Source organism: Haliotis asinina, chromosome 4 (genome assembly GCF_037392515.1).
Source record: "Haliotis asinina isolate JCU_RB_2024 chromosome 4, JCU_Hal_asi_v2, whole genome shotgun sequence".
Classification (NCBI taxonomy): Eukaryota; Metazoa; Mollusca; class Gastropoda; order Lepetellida; family Haliotidae; genus Haliotis; species Haliotis asinina.
In genome coordinates, this window is record NC_090283.1 from 57,397,835 (window position 1) to 57,417,463 (window position 19,629).

The window sequence follows — 19,629 nt, forward strand, 5'->3', positions numbered from 1 at the left end:
GATGCCATGAACTGATGTTCCAACGTGCACATGCTCTTGTTGAGGCGTTACAACGTTATTAACGTTCACGGATAATTTTGAGTTGTTTGTTTATGTTAACCACAATGTATCATTTCAATGTTTATCCAAAGTTCATTAGGGTACCTGAGTGCAAGGGAATTCCCTCGCCGTGTAAAGGTATTCCCCGACATTCCTCAGGTCCGAAAGTAGTGAGTGAGTGAGTTTAGTTTTACGCCGTACTCAGTAATATTCCAGCTATATGGCGGTGGTCTGTGAATAATCGAGTCTGGACCAGACAATCCAGTGACCAACAACATGAGCATCGATCTGCGCAATTGGGAACCGATGGCATGTGTTAACCAAGTCAGCGAACCTGATCCCGTAGTCCGAAAGTAGTCCGGTTCGGTGGGCGTGGCATAGCTTTTTAGATTCAGTGGGAAATGAAATCAAACGAAATGTTCCCAGTTAACCAATCAGATTGCCAGAATTTTATTGAACTCAATGAAAATGTATTTATATTTGTATGAAAAGGTTCATGAATCATGCAGACCTCAGTGTTATATCTGTACATTCACAGTACGTGAATATAACCAACTTGTATGTTTATCACGGGTGAGGAACTGGCGTTTACGGGAGATGCTAGAACACGATGTATTGATGCTTTTGATTGTAATTCACTTCAAATTGTGCATTTGGGGAACAACTGAAGATCGATACCGGTGTATGTATTGCAGTGCCTATATTTCAAATATTCTACTCAGTTATCATACTTTATTCTATTGTATTTCTTATTATTTTTAATAACCAGTACATGAGTAAATTCAGCATGCAATAAGAAGAAAGTTATGATGGGATCAAGTCAACAATCCTCCTCTTAAGCTTAAAACGGATGTTGCTGATTTACCTACATGAACCTTTATGTTCTTTACACCGAATAGAGAAGATAAAGAGCTTACGGTCAAATAGCTGCGTCTTTTTTTTCAAATCTGTAAGTGGGATATGAAGTAAGAATTAGGATATAGACATAATATGTTATAAAATCAGAGGTAGGTTATAAAACGAAAATATTATAGCTGTGTATTTGATTTCAACCCGAACGCGTAGCGTGAGGTATTAAAGTATCTGCAGCTGTCATAATTTTGCTATATAGCTCTGAGTTTCCAACATAGTACGTTTATCTCCATTCTGTTGTTTAATTTTTTATACATACTGTGCTAAAGCATCAGTTATATAACGTGATAATATGCCTCTGAGTGACTTTAATTAACCAATCAAAATCATGTATGTATACTAAAGTCATGGTAGAATGATGATGTATCTAGAGAAATATCCTCTCCAACTTGTTAAAACTATATCTGAATAATGTATGTTACTGTTTTGTATTCAACGTTGTAAGATATAAATCTACATTTTTTTATTTTCCGTTTGGAGACATTACAGTCATCGTGGAGCAAGCGCTAACTGCTCTTAGAAATGAGTCATCCCCAGAGACAACTGGTATCAGCAATAGAGTTACGTCCCTTGCCAATGTTTACATCCGGGCATCGAGTATCCAAAGCAATGGAGAAACAATCCAGGCGGCCATCTTTGTTGTCATAAACGCGAAGTCGTAGGTCGCCGTCTCAAAAACCGTCAAGATGAGCAACAGAGGGGCGAATAGCATCCTAAGCGAAATAGAATGGGACGAAGGATTAAGTATGCCCGTCGCCAACGCCTCAAACAAGGTGTTGGAAGACCAGGTTAGTTTATGAGGCAATGTTTATTTGGTTGTCATCAACGAAATCAGTCAAAAATGTTAAATATGTCTGATTCAGATTGGTGCATCCATTTGTTTTCAAATTACACATACAAAAGTACCGATTGACAGAAACACAGCAGTGAAATCACAATGATCGTTGGAATACATGTGAAAATTTGTAGGGATGCAGGATGATAACAGGATGACGCAGAAAATATGCCGAGGACACATAGGCCAGGTGGCAACTGTCCTATTTTCGATCAGCAGTGACCATGCATAGAATTAGAAAGCCAGTCAGTCGGACCTACAGATCGTACATTTATCAATACATAAGTGTTAGACTCTATGAGGAAATAAATGTATTCTGTTTAGTGCAAAATGAAAACAGAAACTTAATAAAAAAAAATTGTTTTATCAATGTTCGTTCTCATTTGGAGCATGGTTTATGCACGGCAGGGCTACAGTAATAACAAAAGAAACACTATGACTCCTATACAATATTTCACAAATAAAACGTAACGGAAATTAATGTTTATTCTTAACATGAAGTTAAATCTAACAAAAATGCCTTGAAATATTCATTACGTGATAGTGTTTTCATGGAGATGTGGGAGGGTTCACCCATTTTTTTTCTGGGGAGGTACAGGTCTTAAGGTATTGTACACATGTAGTAGGGGTGAGGTCACAAATTTGTACATGACATGCAGAGGAAGGGTGTGGGGAGAGCTGGATATCCATTCACAGTGAATAAGCTTTTCCACAGAAATCAATATCAATGCCCTCCAGCCATACATAATGAACAGTCCCTAATGCAGAGGTGCCAACCACTCTGAATTAGGGGAAGTTACTCTGATTTTCAAACACAAAATCTACTCTCCGATTTGTCTGTAAACCCAAACTTTTTTAGAAAATACAAATATGTTCACAAATTTCGAATGTTTAAAAGACTTTTAGTAAATGGCTGCTTGAATATGTTCATTTGAGTTAGGTATTATCTTGTTAAGTATCCCCAGCATATTTCTAACCAATTAAATCTATTTTTGTAGACACCCACGGTCAAAAGGGTCCTGATCCCCCTCTCACACTCACCTACAACTCATACCTTTAGGTCTCAAGAATTGCTTTTGGCAAGGCACGACACCGCTTTCATTTGATTCAGGGTTGGCTAATGCGCCCAACCCCACTTTTAACATAATAAATAAGATTTTCCTAGATTTTAGAACCAATATCTTTGAAATGCAAGCCAGCATTTATTATACACATTCAGAATATCTTTGTGAGATAACTTTGTTATTTGATACAGGTGTTGTGTAAATTACTGTAACCAGTTGAAAGTTGTCCTACAAGTGCTGTGTAATCAAACTATGGTATTCAACAAATTGTGACATCATAATGCCGAATTTTCTGTTGCCACTTTGATATCCTGAATTAACATTATAATCCATTCAAGCAGTTTTTTACTCAAACTGTCAACCAAACAAAACAACTGGCTTGTGGATAATTGAAATTCGGTTCTGGTGTCCTTGGATTTAGTATTATTTTTCATTCGAATATTTTCACTTTTTTATTTTCATCTCTGAAGCAGTTGTGACATGGTTACCTCAATTTCATTTGTTTACATCCATTATCATCTGCTTGATTTGTCATATTGATCACACTGTTTGCCCATCCTGTGTGTAATGAATGACAAACCTTATAGATGTTGAACATGTAAAATATTCCATATTCAACACCCCCTTGTTTTGTAATCTCTGTGTACCCTTCAGTGTATGTAAATTTTGGTTCAACCCAACATAAGCTTTCAAGATATATTAATTTCTGTTTATAGTAATGTATTGGTCAGTGGTACAAATCACATAAAATGGATAAATACCCATACTCTGCTATATTCCAAAGGTACAATCAAAACAAAGAGTGATAGTTACTCACAAAGAGGAATTAGAAGAAACAGAAGATCGTGTCCATGCTATGACAGAGCATCTGAAGAATGTTCGTCAAGAACTGCAGCACACACAGAGTCTAGTGAATGCCCGAAAGCATGAGACTGAGACTGAAAGTCACCTGTTGAAGATTGCCCAGAGGGAAGATGGTCGACTACAACAAGAAATCAAAAAGCTGGACAAGGAGCTGGAGGAACTCAAGGAGAAGAAAAACATATATGAGGTAAGACAAGAGGAAGAGTGTTTTCTTGATAAGAAAAAAGTGGAAATTGTTTAGGGGAGTACAAGAGGAAAGGCAGTACTTGTGTATTCAAGAGGAAGAGGGTGATGTCTTCAGACAAGAAGAAAGTAGCATCATTGCTCAGTCACTGAATTGTTTAGCCCAGATTTAATTCATTATTTGCTATCATTTTCACAATCTATGTGCTATTAGTTCATTTGCATTTTCATAATTAATCATTCTCTTCACAATATGGCTGCAATATTAACTAAATATTAACTCACTCACTCATTATTTGCGATCAGCCACCACATAGCTGGAATTTGCTAGGTGCAGATTTAAATATCCCACATTAAGTTCGAACAAGTGACACCATATCTCATTGCTAACTGTCATCATTTTCTCCCCAGAACAACATCTTCAGGCAGACCCAGAAGTTGGAGGAGATGAAGTCCCAGATGAACTGGGACCAGCAGGCTCTGGAGGCTTGGCTGGAGGAGTCGGCCAGGAAGGATGAGGATGCCATGACGCTCCAGAAGTACACACGCCAGGATGAGAGCAAGATCAAGGTATGGGCTCACTAAGGAGGGACATTATAAGTTGTTCACTGGTCATGATTGGTCCATGGGCTCATGTACCCGCATGACGTGGGGAACATAAACAAACTTCGAGGTACATGAGCCCATGGATGCCGAGGGACCAGCGAACAATTTATTTTTCTTACCGAACACCTGAATTTTAATTTTGAGCTGTTTGAAGCACTGGCACAGCCTTGTAGTATAGCGAATCGTTTCATCGCTGTTGTGCAGACGACACAAGGAAAACAAATTGAGAGATATCTCCCTTCCATTCACTTTCAATCGCAAAACATCGGTAATTTCCATGCATGACGTGTGATTCAATGTTATTCAAGATAAAGAAGTATTACCATGAAGAACCAAATCAGTTCGGCATTCCTAGCGCTGTACATTGAAACAAATACATGGTCTGTAAGTGGGGTACATTGAAAAAAATACAAGGGCGCTTAGCCAATCAGAAAGCAACATTCATGTGTGAGGTAAGATAAATATGAATGTCAACTTCTTTAATACATTAGTTTACTGGATTCAATCATTGGGCACTCTACTACTGACAAAAACTCTCATAGAGGATCATAGATGATGTTTGGTTTTCCTCCTCCAGGGTATAAACTATGACAACTGAAATACTCTAAAACAGTGTACCTCATGTAAGTTGAATATTAGTTCATAAGATTATAGTCTAATCTTAGAACACAAAATATGTATAAATTATTACATACGCTTAGCTTGGTTGTGAGGTTAAGTGTGTCAATACATTAATCTTCCTTTCCAGGAGTTGTCTCTACGTATGGAGAAGCTGACAGATGAGGCTGCTAAGAAGCGTCATCAGTTGGATCATGAGATGACAGAAACTCTGACTGCCCAGGTAAGAGAGCATTCTAAAGGACTGTCTCAATGCTTGATGGTATACAGATACTGAGACTCCATGAAAATGCATTATTAGCTTGAAATTAGAAAATATCTGTTTTTGTGCATAAATCCATCACATTGGATTCAAACCTTTTTGTGTTTTATTATCGCTCGTCTAAATATCCAGAAGAACTTAACTTGAAGCACCAGCCGTCCACACTGGACATTATGTGAGTTGTTTTAAGAAACATTTGTAGATTTTTTAGATGGCAGCTAGTCCCCACTACTTTTGTCTGTTCCACCTAGAAACTGGTCTATCCTGCTGGTACAGTGTAGTGAGTGGTTCTATCAGTCTGTATTGTATTGTTTAGATTGAGCTGGACAAGACTGCTGAAGATTTCCGGAAGGCCCATGCTGAACGTCAGGAGCTGATCCAACAGTGGGAGTACACCATAGACCAGATGCAGCGAAGAGATAAGGAGATGGATCTGCTGGCTGCTGTAGGTGTACTCTCACTCTCTCTCACACACTCTCTCATTCTCTCACTCTTAACTGGCAGCTAATGGAATCTGGTGTTTTATGCTTGCTGTATTGATTTATGCATGTCATCATATGCTAGTTTCACAGATAAATGCCTGTGATTTCAATCACCCGATGTGATTCACAGGCTTTGATTGCATAGCTGGAATATTTCGTAGTGAGATGGTAAACAGGTAAACAGGAGCAAAATAAGGTGCTATAAAAACTAAAGCAAGTTCTTAAAGTGGGTGAAAATCCTTCATTATGAAATAAAATGTATTAAAATTTTTATCGTCTTTGTGCTTCCTCTAGCATAATGTGCTCAGACAATTGAGGGGGAGTTTAAAAGAAGTACTTTAATTCTGAAATCGTCTGTATGACTAACAACAGTGCACCAGATTTTCATCTTTACATATTGAATTTATTAATCCTCTATATAAAACATCACTGCCTGATTACCCTCCCAGCAACTGGCACGTGTGAAGATAGAAGTGCGGAAACGTGAGGAGTCCATCAAGGAAAAGCAACAGTTCCTCGAGTACGAGATCGAGAATAACAAGGACCAAGAAGTGAAGATCTCCAGCGCTGAGCGGCAGTCTGCGAAACAACGTCTTGACCTACAGGAAGCTGAAACACAGCGAGTACAGTTTCAAGATGAGGTAGGATTTCAATAATCTATTTGGTTTTCATGTATTTGGTAAGAGGTTTACATCTCTTGTGTAAATCCAGGTGTGAGTGTGTGCATCTGTAAAATACATCGTTGTTTCAAGAAACCTTAAAATAGTGACTCCCATATTTTCCTGTTGAGGCATATTCTGCTGTTCACAGCTTGTGTCACACATGAGGGAATCGTAGGCATCTTTCGTTGGGGAGACTAGTGAGTTGGATGTCTGTTTTTGGCAGTGCTCCAGAGAATTTCATTGGCTTTGGCTCTGGCCCATCTTATTCAAGGTCTTGTAATGCTCTTTATTTTGCCTTAGACATGTTAATCGGAGGCATGTTCAGAACCATGAGTGTACGGGCTATTGCCTCCCACGAGCGCTCACATCGGCCCTGGATGGACACGAGTGGTTACATTAAACCATTATTTGTGACCAACTTAGGTTATTCCGGGAAAAAATTGAATAGCGTCTTGTATTCTTGTAGGAAATCACAGAAAGGGGCGAGTGGTGATGAATGACATTATAGCACCTTATGAAGGAGCAAGTATACCCTCCGAAATGACAAGTTATTCACAATAAACAAGTTGACATCCATAATGTTTACTTTTCTTTGTTTATTTTTGTTTCAAATGACATTATATATGGTCACCATCTGGGTTCACAAAGCGAGGTTGCATGGGGATAGTCCTTGGACTCATGCAGGCTCTCGAACAGGTACAGGCATTCAGGATCAAGTGCTTGCTAGGGTTCACGAGCACTTGCAGTTCTGAACATGCTTTGGGTCACTCGGCAGTGAAAACGGTCATTAGAAGGTGATATGGTAACTAATAACTTTCTAGTACAGGCAGCCAGTGTGGCACAGAAAGGAAATCCATTGATCCTAAGAATGGACTTTGGCAGATGTCCATTTTTGATCGCCATTGTCATTGTATCAGTACATTTTGTGTTGTAGCTCGATGCCTTGAAGCGTACAGTTGATCGCACCAACACTGATCTGGAAGTGACAAGATCACAAGTCAAACAGCTCAGAAAGGATGTAATCGAAAAAGCAGACAGGTACAAATAACTGAAACAGGAGTGTAATGACTGGATGTTGATCAAATCTTTTGGTATCTCTCACATACTTTCACCCTTCCCTGAAACATTTGTACTAAATCTGGCTCAGTTTTGCATCTATACAATCCAGGATCAACTTGAGCACAGAGAACTTAGGCCAACGACTGTCTTAAGCTGATGTTAGAGTAGAGTACATACAGTCACTTTAGCTTTGGTCAAATAGAACCAGATACATTTTTCCATCCTTTCTGCATCCATATTTACCTATCCATGACTGTACGTACAGATTAGAGGAGGCTAAACTCCTCCGCGAGACCTTGGTGAAGAAGTTGAAGGTTGCGACAGAGTCGACGCTGACTGCTGAAGAGAGGGCTACTATGATGGGCAATCTCCTGAGTGATGAGGAGGCTCGTCAAGCGGAAATCGAGCAGGAGTTGAAACAGCTGAGAGACATGCAGTTCCGTAAAGCTGAGGAGATGTACGCAAGTAAACGAGAGGAGAAGAATACAGAAGCTGAGATACAGGTGAGATATATATCTCAGGGCCTCCTTTCACGAAGGTTCTCCTTTGAGGGTACGTAAGTCCCAGAACATTTTCAAGTACATTTAGACTTTCCACCTTTTTAATCATAGAATATGTGTATATTTATTTATGGCTAGATATGTCTCAATTGCTAACGGCTGGAGGGATGATGTAAACCCAACTGGGGACCATGCAGGAAGCGAATGTACTGTGAGTCCCCATGGTCCTTAGTATGGTGATCTACCTTCAGTTGTTGGCAGTTTATAGCCCATTTTTATACTGTCTTGCCTGAGTTTGCAATCCAATTTTAGAGATAGACACTAGTTTACTTCTCAAATACTGTGATAATCTAGTTTGTGTTACTGTCTTTTGTTGACAGGTTTTTATACTTTGCCTGTATTTATGGTGAATTTACCACTTGTTTTAGTCATGGTACGGCTGAAATATTACCGACGTGACTAAATTTTAACTCACTTAATCACCCTTTTTCTTTCTGAGGTTAACCTAAACTCCCATTCTTTAACATTGCTTTAAAGATACCTTAGTGACGTACGATCAGCTTAGTGTCATTACTTAGTTAATACTGAATCATGACTCAATTAACAGTATAATATGAATCTAGAACATATCTTGTCATGGTACAAGTCGATAGGTACATGGTAGTTACTTGAGTGAAATTTTGTTATGGCACCCTGAAACATGGCACTTTTCTAGAAGTCCATCTCATTTGACTCATTTTCAAGTAACAGCTTTTTCAATCAACATAATGATGAACAGTGTGAATAATTTGTAATTAGTCCATCATTTTAATGTTATAGAAGAGGATATGCATGTATTGACTGGTAATGCAGTTTACTGTCTGACCTGACTAACATCTTGGACATTTTCATAATTCATAACCTTCCAAACATTTACAAGGGAATCAGGGCAATGTATGTTTTGTGTGCATGCTGTATTATAAGTTGTTTCTCATGAATTTGTAGTCTATAGCCAGAGAGTGTGTTGTGAAATGAGATTTACCTCCCTTAGGTCATATTGTTCATTACATGACGTCTGTTCTGTTTTCAGGGAAGTTATGCAGCCATGAGGAACTTGAACAGCAAAGTGAACAAACTGGATCATGATTCTCTCAAACAGCAAGAAATCATCTACAACCAGGTGGGTACTGTCATGATAAATTTTTCATGGTTTAGTATTCTTGTTGAAAGACTGTGCAAGGTACAGTATTGTTGTATGTTAGAACTGGCCATGAGCAAGTTTTGTTTGTTTCATGCCACACTTGGCAATATTGAAGCTACGTGATGGCAGTCTTTAAACAATCAAGTCTAGACCAGACTGTCCTGTGGTCACTGCCATTCCATTAGCATCAAGTTAGGCACTAGAGAAAAGATGAGATACATCAAAAAGCCCAGCAAGCCAATAATTGCCTTTGGCGACAAGAATGGATAGCTGAAGAGCAAGCTTTGATGATTATGTAAAGCAGCTAAATCGTTCAGGGTGTCAGACTTGGGGACTGGTTTAATTTGTTCAGACTCAACAACTTCGGGGCCCCCTCCATCAGGCTTTGATTAGGGTGTTGAACAGCAACAAGAAACAGCAGCCAATTTATCATATATCAAACATCTGGTAAGTGTTTAACTTTATGAAGATACCTCTGTTACTGATTCCTGCATGTCTTGCCAGGACTTTTCTATCCAACAACTGGAGCGGCGGATCAACAGGATGAGTGGAGAGAGAAGCAATGAGGAGAAGATTCAGCTGGAAGCACGGATCGCAGAACTCACCAACGAGCTAGACAACAAGAACGCTACCCATGTGCTGCTGACAAGTCAGCTCAAGAGACTCCAGGTACCATAGCTATCAGTTTGTCCACTTCACCATGGACAAAGAAGCATCACAGAAGTGAGACACCTGTTGTCCTTTACTGCACATTATATTTTCAGGAGAAATAAAGTTAGTCTATCCAGTCAAATGGCATCATATTTCTGCTTAAAGCGGATGAAATTAATAAGCAGTTACTTTACCTTACCCTGACTCATACTAATTGCTATACCGTTTTAGTCAGGATAATTATAAACAATGTGGGTTTGATTGCAATGGTGCAGGAAGTACCATTGTATGTTTTTTTCTGTTAGTGAACAAATGTATGACATGTACTGATTGCAGGATGACATCCGGCGTGTGACGAGGGAGCTTGGGGAAAGTGGGGCTGAGAAGTCGGATCTTACGAGCAAGATCGAGGAGCTCAATCTCTACAATGACAGCTCAGAGAGAGAGCTGAGGAAGATCATCTCTGCCAAACAGGTATGTTGTTTGAAACTATTGACACTCATAGACCATGCACTGATTGAAGAAAATTGCTTATGTATTCAGTCTGATGTTCGTGAAGATTCTACATACTATGAATTCTTTTATTCTGTGAAGCCATAGCTACGACAGTCCAGCTGAATCTGGTGCTAAAAGGAAAATTGTGGCAGTTACAGAAGACTTAATTTGAAGGAATGCTTTAGATGATGAAGCACAAGATTATGGCCAGAAACTGAAAATATTAATGCAGTGAATTAAATAAATAAGATAACAGTTCAAGAAGGTTGCTACAAATCATCTGTGGTTTTTTTTGACACATGTTTTTTTTGTTGCATGACACCTTGAACATTTATATAACTGTCTGTGCAAACAGCATTTGATGCTATCAATTTAAGCATAGCCCCTATCATCATTTGATAAAATATCATATAATTTTGTCCTATCCTGTATGTCAGTAGGTAAACTTACTCGTCTGAACATCATTTTATGAGAATCTAGCTTCCGTGTGGTGCCTATGAGGTCTCAGACTGGTCACTACACCAAGAGCATAAACTAGTTGCAATCATAAATCTCACTCAAAAGTCATGAGCGTGTACATTTCAAACATTTTTCTCTAAAACAGTTTCAAATACATTAGAGTATAGAGCATAGCAACAGTTGACTATATGTGCGAGCTAGTCACTGCTGATCTGTGATGCAGGATCTGATGGTGGACGAGAACCTGATGAAACTGGAGACGAAACGTTTGAGGGACATGCTTAGCAACAAGGCCGACAGTGTGCTCAGTCTGGAGAAGAGGAAACTACAACTGGAGACAGTGAGTATTGTCGACATCATGGCTGTGTTGGGTATGACAGCAGTAGTGTCCGTTATTTGACATTCTGGGCTGGACAGAAATGACTTTTTGAATTGTCACAGAAAATTTTCAGAACTCAAATACATATTTCATATTCTCATCACACATCTCAGCACTGCCACCCATCATATTTTGCTTTGTCAAAAGTCATTGGAGTGTTCTTCTTTAATCATAATGGCCCATGAAGAACCGGGTTAGAATTGGTCTTCAATAACCCATGCTCTTTGCAACTAACTGGATCGAGTGGTCAGGCTCGCTGACTTGGTTGACACATGTCATTGTATACCAATTGCATGGATTGATGTTCATGATATTGATCACTGGTCCAGACTCGATTGTGTACAGACTGCTGCCATATAGCTGGAATACTGCTGAGTGTGGCATTAAACAACAACAGCAACCGACCAATCAATAATCATATAACCCACTGGCAATATCAGGTGGCCCTGCTGAGAAACCAGCTTTTTATGTCTCCATGTTTCTCTCTATTCTACAATGTTTTGTCAGCAATGTAGGGTGTGAACCAGTATTTGTAGCCTACTCATCATGTGTCTATAGGCCATGAAGGAGAGACGCCAGGAAATCAACATCCACAAGGACATGTTAACAGCTCAGTTCCGAGTTGCCAACGACGAGAGGCAGCAGATCAGTGCTGAGCTCCATGAGAGAATCTCAAAGATTGACAAACTCAGAAAAAGGTGAGTTACCACTGAAAGAACAAGTCACCAAATCATTGTACTCTTCTCAGAAGCAGTTTTAAGGTCATATTGGGATCCAGGGCCTTCTTTCACCAAGCACTAAGGCAATCATAAGTCACTAAGGCAACCTTAGTCACGTTAGTGCAGTATGAAAGAATGGGAGTTAAGGTTAGTCATAGTATAGGCAGGCCAGCTTTGTGGAAGAAGCCCCAAAATGATAAGAATGTGCAACATGGCCGACTGTCATTTTACCCTCACAGCACCGATTGTCATGCATTTATCCAATTGTCTGATTGAGAAATGATGATATGAAATATAGTTGCATGAGACAAGATTGCTTTTTACTCATGCAATAAAGGTTTTGGTATTTAATCTGGAGGGTCCATTTGGATTGTGCTTTTTGTTGTACAGAGTTGCATGTCCTTATCACGTCCATTATCAATTCAGTCCATGAGTCATCATGATTCTCAGTACCATGGTCTTCACACATCATTCTCACAGGCTATGGATATCAGCAGTACTGGTCAAAGCAGTGTTGGGGTGGGGGTGATGGTGTAGCCCAGTGGTCAAAGTGTTCCCTCCTCATGCTCAAGACCCTGATTCAGTTCCCCACGTGGGTAAAATGTGTGAAGCCCATTTCTGGTGTTGCCTGCCATGATATTGCCCTTGGCTTTGAATTCAGATAGCAGTGGCAAGTGATACTGATGAAGTAATCTGAGGTTCAGTTCTTAGATGTTATTGAGGGGATGGATGAGTGGTTATTTGATGTCCAAGAGAGGCTGTTCATACAGATGACCGATTCCTGGTGTCCTCCTCAGTGATATTGCTTGAATATTGTGAAAAGAATCGTAAAGCTAAACTCACTTGCCTACTCATACCAGTGAACCTGTCCCTGGACCTGTCACTCAATATAGTAGTACTATATAGTCTCCAGTATTGGCCATGACGTAATCGGTGTGCTGTCTGTCTCAGGTATGAGATCCTGATGGTGTCCATGGCTCCACCGGAGGGGGAGGAAGAGAGATCTCAAGCCTACTATGTTATCAAGGTAAAACTAACTACTTTTAATTACTTACTACTCTTGAAATTCACTTAAAATATTCACTTGAAGCTTGCATGTGTGCCAGTTGTGCAGACAAGACAGCAACCAGCAACTATGTCAAACCCTCAGCAGACTCATGAATTTCTTCTGTCCTGAAGACTGTCACCTGAATCAAATTCTGTATTAAATCCTGATCCTGCCTAAGCCCTTTGTAGTGTCTGGTATTTAACCAGTTCTATGAAACTTGTACTTATCATAAGATGCTGACATGTTGGATCAGTGGTCAAGCTCTGAGTTTGTTGACTGGATGTCTTCATCCTCATGCAGACAAAGTGGACCATTGCTTATGACATCAATCACTAGTTTGTCTGTTCCATACATGAGTATTTGAATCATCATATTGCTGGGATATTGTTGAATCTGGCATTAAACAATAAACACAACAATTCTAATGTCAGTGTTTGTCCCCAGGCTGCCCAGGACAAGGAAGAACTGCAGCGAGAAGGGGATGAACTTGACGCACAAATCAGGAAGGCTGAGAAAGAGATCCGAGCTCTAGAGAACACACTCAAACTGATGAACAGCCGGAACGAAACATACAGGAAGAGCTTCAACAAGATCACAGAGACAAGTGAGTGCTTTAGTACAGCCACAAATGTATGAAGGAGTAATATTTCCTAATGTGTGTGCTGCAGGAGATGGTGTAATACAGCATGTGTGGCATAGCTGATGCTGCAATGAAGTATGTGTGCTTGTTGTTGATGTTGTAATGATATATCAGTGGTGTAGATGAGTGATGGTTTTACAGGTATGGTATTCCAACAATATTATAACAGGGGATACCAGAAATGGGTTTCATACATTGTGCCCATGTCGGGAATCATGAGCAAGCAAGCATATTTTACACTTCTTTTAGCAATATTCTAGCAACATCACAGTGGGCACACTAGAAATGGGCTTCATACATTGTGCATACATTCATACAGATCTTCAGCATGACGAATGAACACCTTAACCACCAGGCTACCCCACTGCCCATGTGGGGAATAGAATCCAGTTCCTCAGCACAAACACCTTAACCATTAGGCTACCCCACCTCCCCTGCAGGCGATGATATTGTAAAGTGTATTTGTTGTAGTCGATGCTATAGTTGATGTAGATGTGTGTAGGTGATGTTGTAATGACGTGAATGTGCTGCAGGTGATGTTGTAATGACGTGAATGTGCTGCAGGCGATGATATTGTAAAGTGTATTTGTTGTAGTCGATGCTATAGTTGATGTAGATGAGTGTAGGTGATGTTGTAATGACGTGAATGTGCTGCAGGTGATGTTGTAATGGCGTGAATGTGCTGCAGGTCAGTTTGTAATGACGTGAATGTGCTGCAGGTGATGTAATGACGTGAATGTGCTGCAGGTGATGTTGTAATGATGTGCATGTGTGTAGGTGATGTTGTAATGACGTGAATGTGCTGCAGGTGATGAGATGGAGGAGAAACAACAGCTGGAGGAGCAGATGAGGGCCGTGATGGACAAGTACAAGTACAAGAGGAGGCAGATCAGGGAGCTCCAGGATGACCTGCAGGTAGGGGAGGCAACTCTGGTGTATTTACTATGTAGCCACTGTTCATTTACTTCATGTTTTCAGTCGTCAAAATGAATATATTCTCAGGTTTCAGATGTTTCAGGTAATATCTGACACATTGATATGTGCAGGTATACGTCAAAATGACTGATGATTCTGTTGATTTTCAGACAATGAGCAACACTCTGGACAATCTTGCACGAGATGAAGATGCATATGTTGATATGATTGAGGACAAGAAGGTACTACTTGCTTTCTGTATTGAATTCTTGTTTTGAACTCATGACAACCACAACACCCACACCCACAACAACCAACAACTTGAAATAATAACCAAAACCACACATCTCAAACTGTAACCCCCCAAACCCCAAATACCGAACACCCAACCCCACATTGTTTGTTGGGATCCTTTGATCCACCATTCACTTTCATTGATGTTATAAGTGTCTGAACATTGTCAGTGTATATAATGCGTAAGTCATTACTTTGTTAACAAATGCAATTGTGTTTGTTTTCAGAACAGAATTCTTCAACTGACCAAAGACCTTGAAGTCCAGAGAACAAAACTGGAGAGAGTTTCAAAACAGGCATGTATATCTTCAAATGACTGTATATTACAGATTAGATATATGAGAAATCGAGCTGTATGGAAGTGTTTAGTTCTAAACATATTTCTACACATGAAGATCCAAGTTACAATTGATGTTCAGTAAACCATGCTTGTCGTAAGAGGTGAGTAACAGAATCGGGTTATGAGGCCCTCTGATTTGGTTGACACATATTTTCATATCCCATTTCCACAGTTCAATGCTCTTACCATTGATCACTAGATTGTCTAGTCCAGACTTTATTATTTACAGACTGAAGCCATAAGGCTGGAATATTGTTGAGTGTGGCATAAGACTGAACTCACTCCCTCACCTAATCATGTTGCATCCAATGGAAAAACCTTTACCACTAGCAATACATTATGAAACACAGCATGTCAGCAACTGTTCAGCACAGCATGACTGGTTGTCTGCTTTCACACTTTGGGGCAGTAGGGTACCCTAGTGGTTAAAGCATTCGTTCATCGCACCAAAAACCCAGGATCGATTCCCAACATGGGTACATTGTGTGAAGTCGATTTCTGGTGTTCCCCATCATGACATTGCTTAAATATTGCTAAAAGCGACATAAAACTAAACTCACTCACTCACTCTTTCACACTTTACAATCTTGTTTTTAGTATATTATCTTTATATGTATCTATTTGAATTTCATTAGTAAAGTGTCAATTGGAAGTTCACGTTTTGTTTGTCATTTAGATATATAATGTGTGAAAGGCCCCTTTTTAAGGTTTCTTAAACATTATGTTACAGTGGATATAATGATGGTTATCAATCTATTCTCCATATTCCAGAATGCCAAATATGCAAGAGAGGTCCGTTCTGCCAAAAAGAGCAAGGGTGAGACACCAGAAGAGGTAAGCTTGAACTTTGGGACTATTCAAGTTCTCTCACAAATATGCTCTCTCTTCACTCGTGATGATCTTTCACCCATCATTTCCCTGATGAAGTATTAAATGTTTGAATGTTGTAGTATCATGTCTAGCTAGTTCTTGTGTTGTTGTTCCAGCGTGACTTTGAAGTCCGTGAGATGCGTGAGTTCAACAAGAATATAATGAAGGGTATCTCAGATGTTGTACAGGTCCACTCTGAACTGAATGAAGCTGTCAACATGTACTTCTCTCAGGTCAGTAGCCAGTCTTTGAAGTTGTCAAACAATGTCCTTAGGTCAGTAGCCCTTTAAGACATTTTCACCTGTAGCTTCCGGCCATCTGAAACTTTTTTCTGTGCTTTCCAATCATTAACCATCAGAGACCTATAAAGCATACAGGTCAGTAGCCCATCAGACAGTGATAAACTACTACCGGATAAGTAGCACATCCAAGAGTTACAATGCTTTCAAATTGGTAGCCCATCAGAGAGTAAACTACTTCCAAATTAGTAGCCCATCCTACAGTTACAGAAGGTTCAAATTATTACCTTATCAGTTACAAAACACTTTCAGTAGCCATCCAGAGAGTAATACACTTCTTCCATATTAGTAGCCCATCATAGAGTTAGAAAACAGTTCAAATTACAATTACAAGTTACAAAACACTTTCAGATTAGTAGCCAATCAGAAAGTGTTGAAACACTTCCAGTCAGTGTGATAAGGCACTTTCAGTAGCCCATGGGAGTAATAAAACACTTTCAGTAGCCATCACCGAGTGATAATACACTTTCAGTAGCCCATCAGAGAGTGATAAAACACTTTCAGCAGCCCATCAGAGTGTGATGAAACATTTTCACTAGTCCATCAGATAGACCAACATGTAACACCTGTAACTGTGTGTCCAGGCTAACCTGCCACCCCCTACACCAAGTGGCCATCGTCCAGGCAGTTCTCGCAGCAGCCTGTCCTCAGCCCGCAGCTCTGTGTCCAGCATCAAGAGTATCCAGTCGTCCCGCAGCCGACCTGCCTCCATACAGATCGGGGCGGACTTTGAAGGTCAGTGTCCACAGTTTCTGGGTCTTCTGTGACATGTATGAAAGTGTGTTTCTCTGGACACACTGTTGTAATTTCAAACCTTTACTTTTGACTCTTAGTATGCAGAAAACTGGAGAGCCTATAGTTGGTATATGTATGTACCCTGCTCCAAAATGACACAGTGCATAAGGTTATCTTGTCCACATAATTTTCTTTTTCTTTCTTATGTTTGTTTAATGACACACTCACCAATATTCCTGTTGTATGATGATGGTCTGTAAATAACAGTCTACACTAGAGAGTAAAGTGATCAACAGCATATGCACTGATCTACACAATTGGAATACAATGGTTGCCCAGTCCCATTATTTGTGTCCTATAACAAGCGTGTGGGTTGCTGAAGGTGCCATTTAAACTGATCGTCACACGTCGTGTAGATATTATGTGCAGTTACATTGCTATATATGTGGAAATCATGAAGTTCTAATTAGGTCCTATAATTACTATGTTGTTACATGGTTACAATGTTGCTATGTTGTTCCATGGTTATCATGATGTTATCCTCCTGCCCAGGTCCTGGATCTCCCGGCAGTGCCCGCAGCGGCAGCTCCATCGCCAGTGTGCGCAGCGACCGCAGTCGTACCAGTGTCACTGGCCCCAAGTAACTGACCAACTACATTCCCTCCACCCATCTGTGATATGTCTTTCAGAAAATCTTTTAATATAGAACTTGTACTGAAGTTAATTCCATTAAAAGAACATTCCAATTTATTCTGTTTTTAATTTATTATCTATGTAATAGGAGGATTCAAAAGTTCTCAGAATTGATAATTAGAATTTAAGTATGTTTATCCTCCTGTGGAGAAAACTGAAGTTTACTTCTTTCAGGGAGCATATTGAATTACTTGTATTTTCAAGTACAAAAGTTGATCACCTAGAATCTGTTTCTTTTAAGCTTTCACTTGTTTCCCTTTTGTTAATTGTCTTCTTTTTCTGAAATATCACCCAATGCTTTTTGTCACACCATCAAAGGACTTGTTTCTCAATACTGGGTAGATGAGGCCAGATGTGAGGCTGGCTACTCTTTTAGTGAGCGATTGTCTCATGTCAAAATGAGATGTTTTATACTGAAAAGTATTTATTGTACATTCATATTTGTCTTACCATTGTAAATAATATCAAGTGTGTATTTATACAACTGTATAGAAAAGCTTGTCCACCATCAATTGTGAATCACACATTAAATAATGTAAAAGTGGAAGGTTTTGTTGTTTTCATTAACTGGTGTTTATCTCCAGTTTTATACATTGATATTTGCATTCCACTGTTTTGTCTGGTTCAGACAAAATGAAATCAGAGTGAGTGAGTTACATTTACGCTACTTGTAGCAATATTCCAACACCAGAAATGGGCTCTACGCATGGGTCCTCAATGTGAAAAACGTTTTAAACCACTAGGCTACTCCACTGGAACTCAAAAACACTGGAAGTTAGAACACCTATACAGTCCAATGGATAGAGCACCTCTGCCAGGAGAGTGAAAGGTCAGGGGTGCAATCCCAAAAGACATTATGTGATGTATTTGTTGTTACCTTGCCTGGCACTCAGCGTTAGAGAATAAATGCAAAGACAGTTTCATATGTGTTCATCCATATATTGTCATCCTTCCATAGGTCACTTTAGAGTCCAAACACAGTGTCAGTGTGGTGTCCATGTTAAGCTGTGGCATGTGATTTCAGTGGTTTGGCCCTATCATACAGGAAATAGTCAGTGATAGTACAAGCAAACACAACATTGGTTTAACACCATGAAATACATACGGTTTTAGGTTTTGTTTGTCAGTCAATACAAGTTAGATATCCCAAACAAACCTATATTATGTTTAAAAGCATGGATGATAATAACCACAAGACATGGGTTGATGAAATGAAATTGATGTATATTTATGGTTTTAGCTATGGGTGGAATTTTCAGAATACTGTTAACACTGACTTATTTGTTAAACAGTTTTCTCAGCGAGTCAAAGATTTTATCATCCAGTGTATATTTTCTATGTTAAATGAACATTCAAATTTTGAGTTCTACTCATGCGTAAAAAGTGTGTTCAACATGAAATCATATTTGTCAACTTTATATAATAGAGATTTAAGAAGATTTTTATCACTTTTAAGATTAGGTGAATTGAACATTACAAAGAATACAAGCAGAAGGAATAATATCCCAAGAGAATTCAGATTTTGTCCATCTTGTAAAAATACTTTAGAAGACGAGGTTCATTTCATGCTTATTTGCCCACAATACAATGATTTACAAACAATATATATGTTAGATATTGTCTGTAAAGATTCCAACTCTCTAACCTGTCTTCTGCAATGTGAAAACAGCAACTATTTATGTATGTATGCCAAATGTATTAAGGAAGCTTTGATGCGACGCAACACGCTATTTTTGTAAGTGTATACAAAATTCTTTTTGTTACTAGTATTGTGCACATCAGTCGTCTTATATTGTATCGTACATTGTACATGGACCTGTGGCCTT

General features: G+C 39.3%; 1 protein-coding gene across 1 annotated transcript; it reads left to right on the forward strand.

The window, feature by feature from the left end:
- The first annotated feature begins 1,559 nt into the window (after window positions 1-1,559).
- LOC137281709 (coiled-coil domain-containing protein 39-like) lies at window positions 1,560-18,347 on the forward strand. The gene is made up of 22 exons (XM_067813127.1): window positions 1,560-1,739; window positions 3,635-3,901; window positions 4,309-4,467; window positions 5,252-5,344; window positions 5,700-5,828; window positions 6,315-6,506; window positions 7,462-7,565; window positions 7,852-8,089; window positions 9,156-9,245; window positions 9,771-9,935; window positions 10,254-10,391; window positions 11,095-11,211; window positions 11,809-11,948; window positions 12,921-12,996; window positions 13,462-13,621; window positions 14,466-14,572; window positions 14,743-14,814; window positions 15,094-15,162; window positions 15,978-16,040; window positions 16,193-16,309; window positions 16,960-17,110; window positions 17,663-18,347. The coding sequence occupies exons 1-22, from the start codon at window positions 1,638-1,640 to the stop codon at window positions 17,752-17,754; spliced, it is 2,841 nt and encodes a 946-aa protein (XP_067669228.1). The 5' UTR covers window positions 1,560-1,637; the 3' UTR covers window positions 17,755-18,347.
- The last annotated feature ends 1,282 nt before the right edge of the window (window positions 18,348-19,629 follow it).

Excerpts from the sequence above, each read along its gene's own strand:
- LOC137281709 (XM_067813127.1), top strand. The coding sequence starts at position 1,638 with ATGAGCAACAGAGGGGCGAATAGCATCCTAAGCGAAATAGAATGGGAC. Across the intron at positions 8,090-9,155 it reads ATACAGAAGCTGAGATACAG|GGAAGTTATGCAGCCATGAG; the intron begins GTGAGATATATA and ends TTCTGTTTTCAG. Across the intron at positions 14,573-14,742 it reads AGCTCCAGGATGACCTGCAG|ACAATGAGCAACACTCTGGA; the intron begins GTAGGGGAGGCA and ends GTTGATTTTCAG.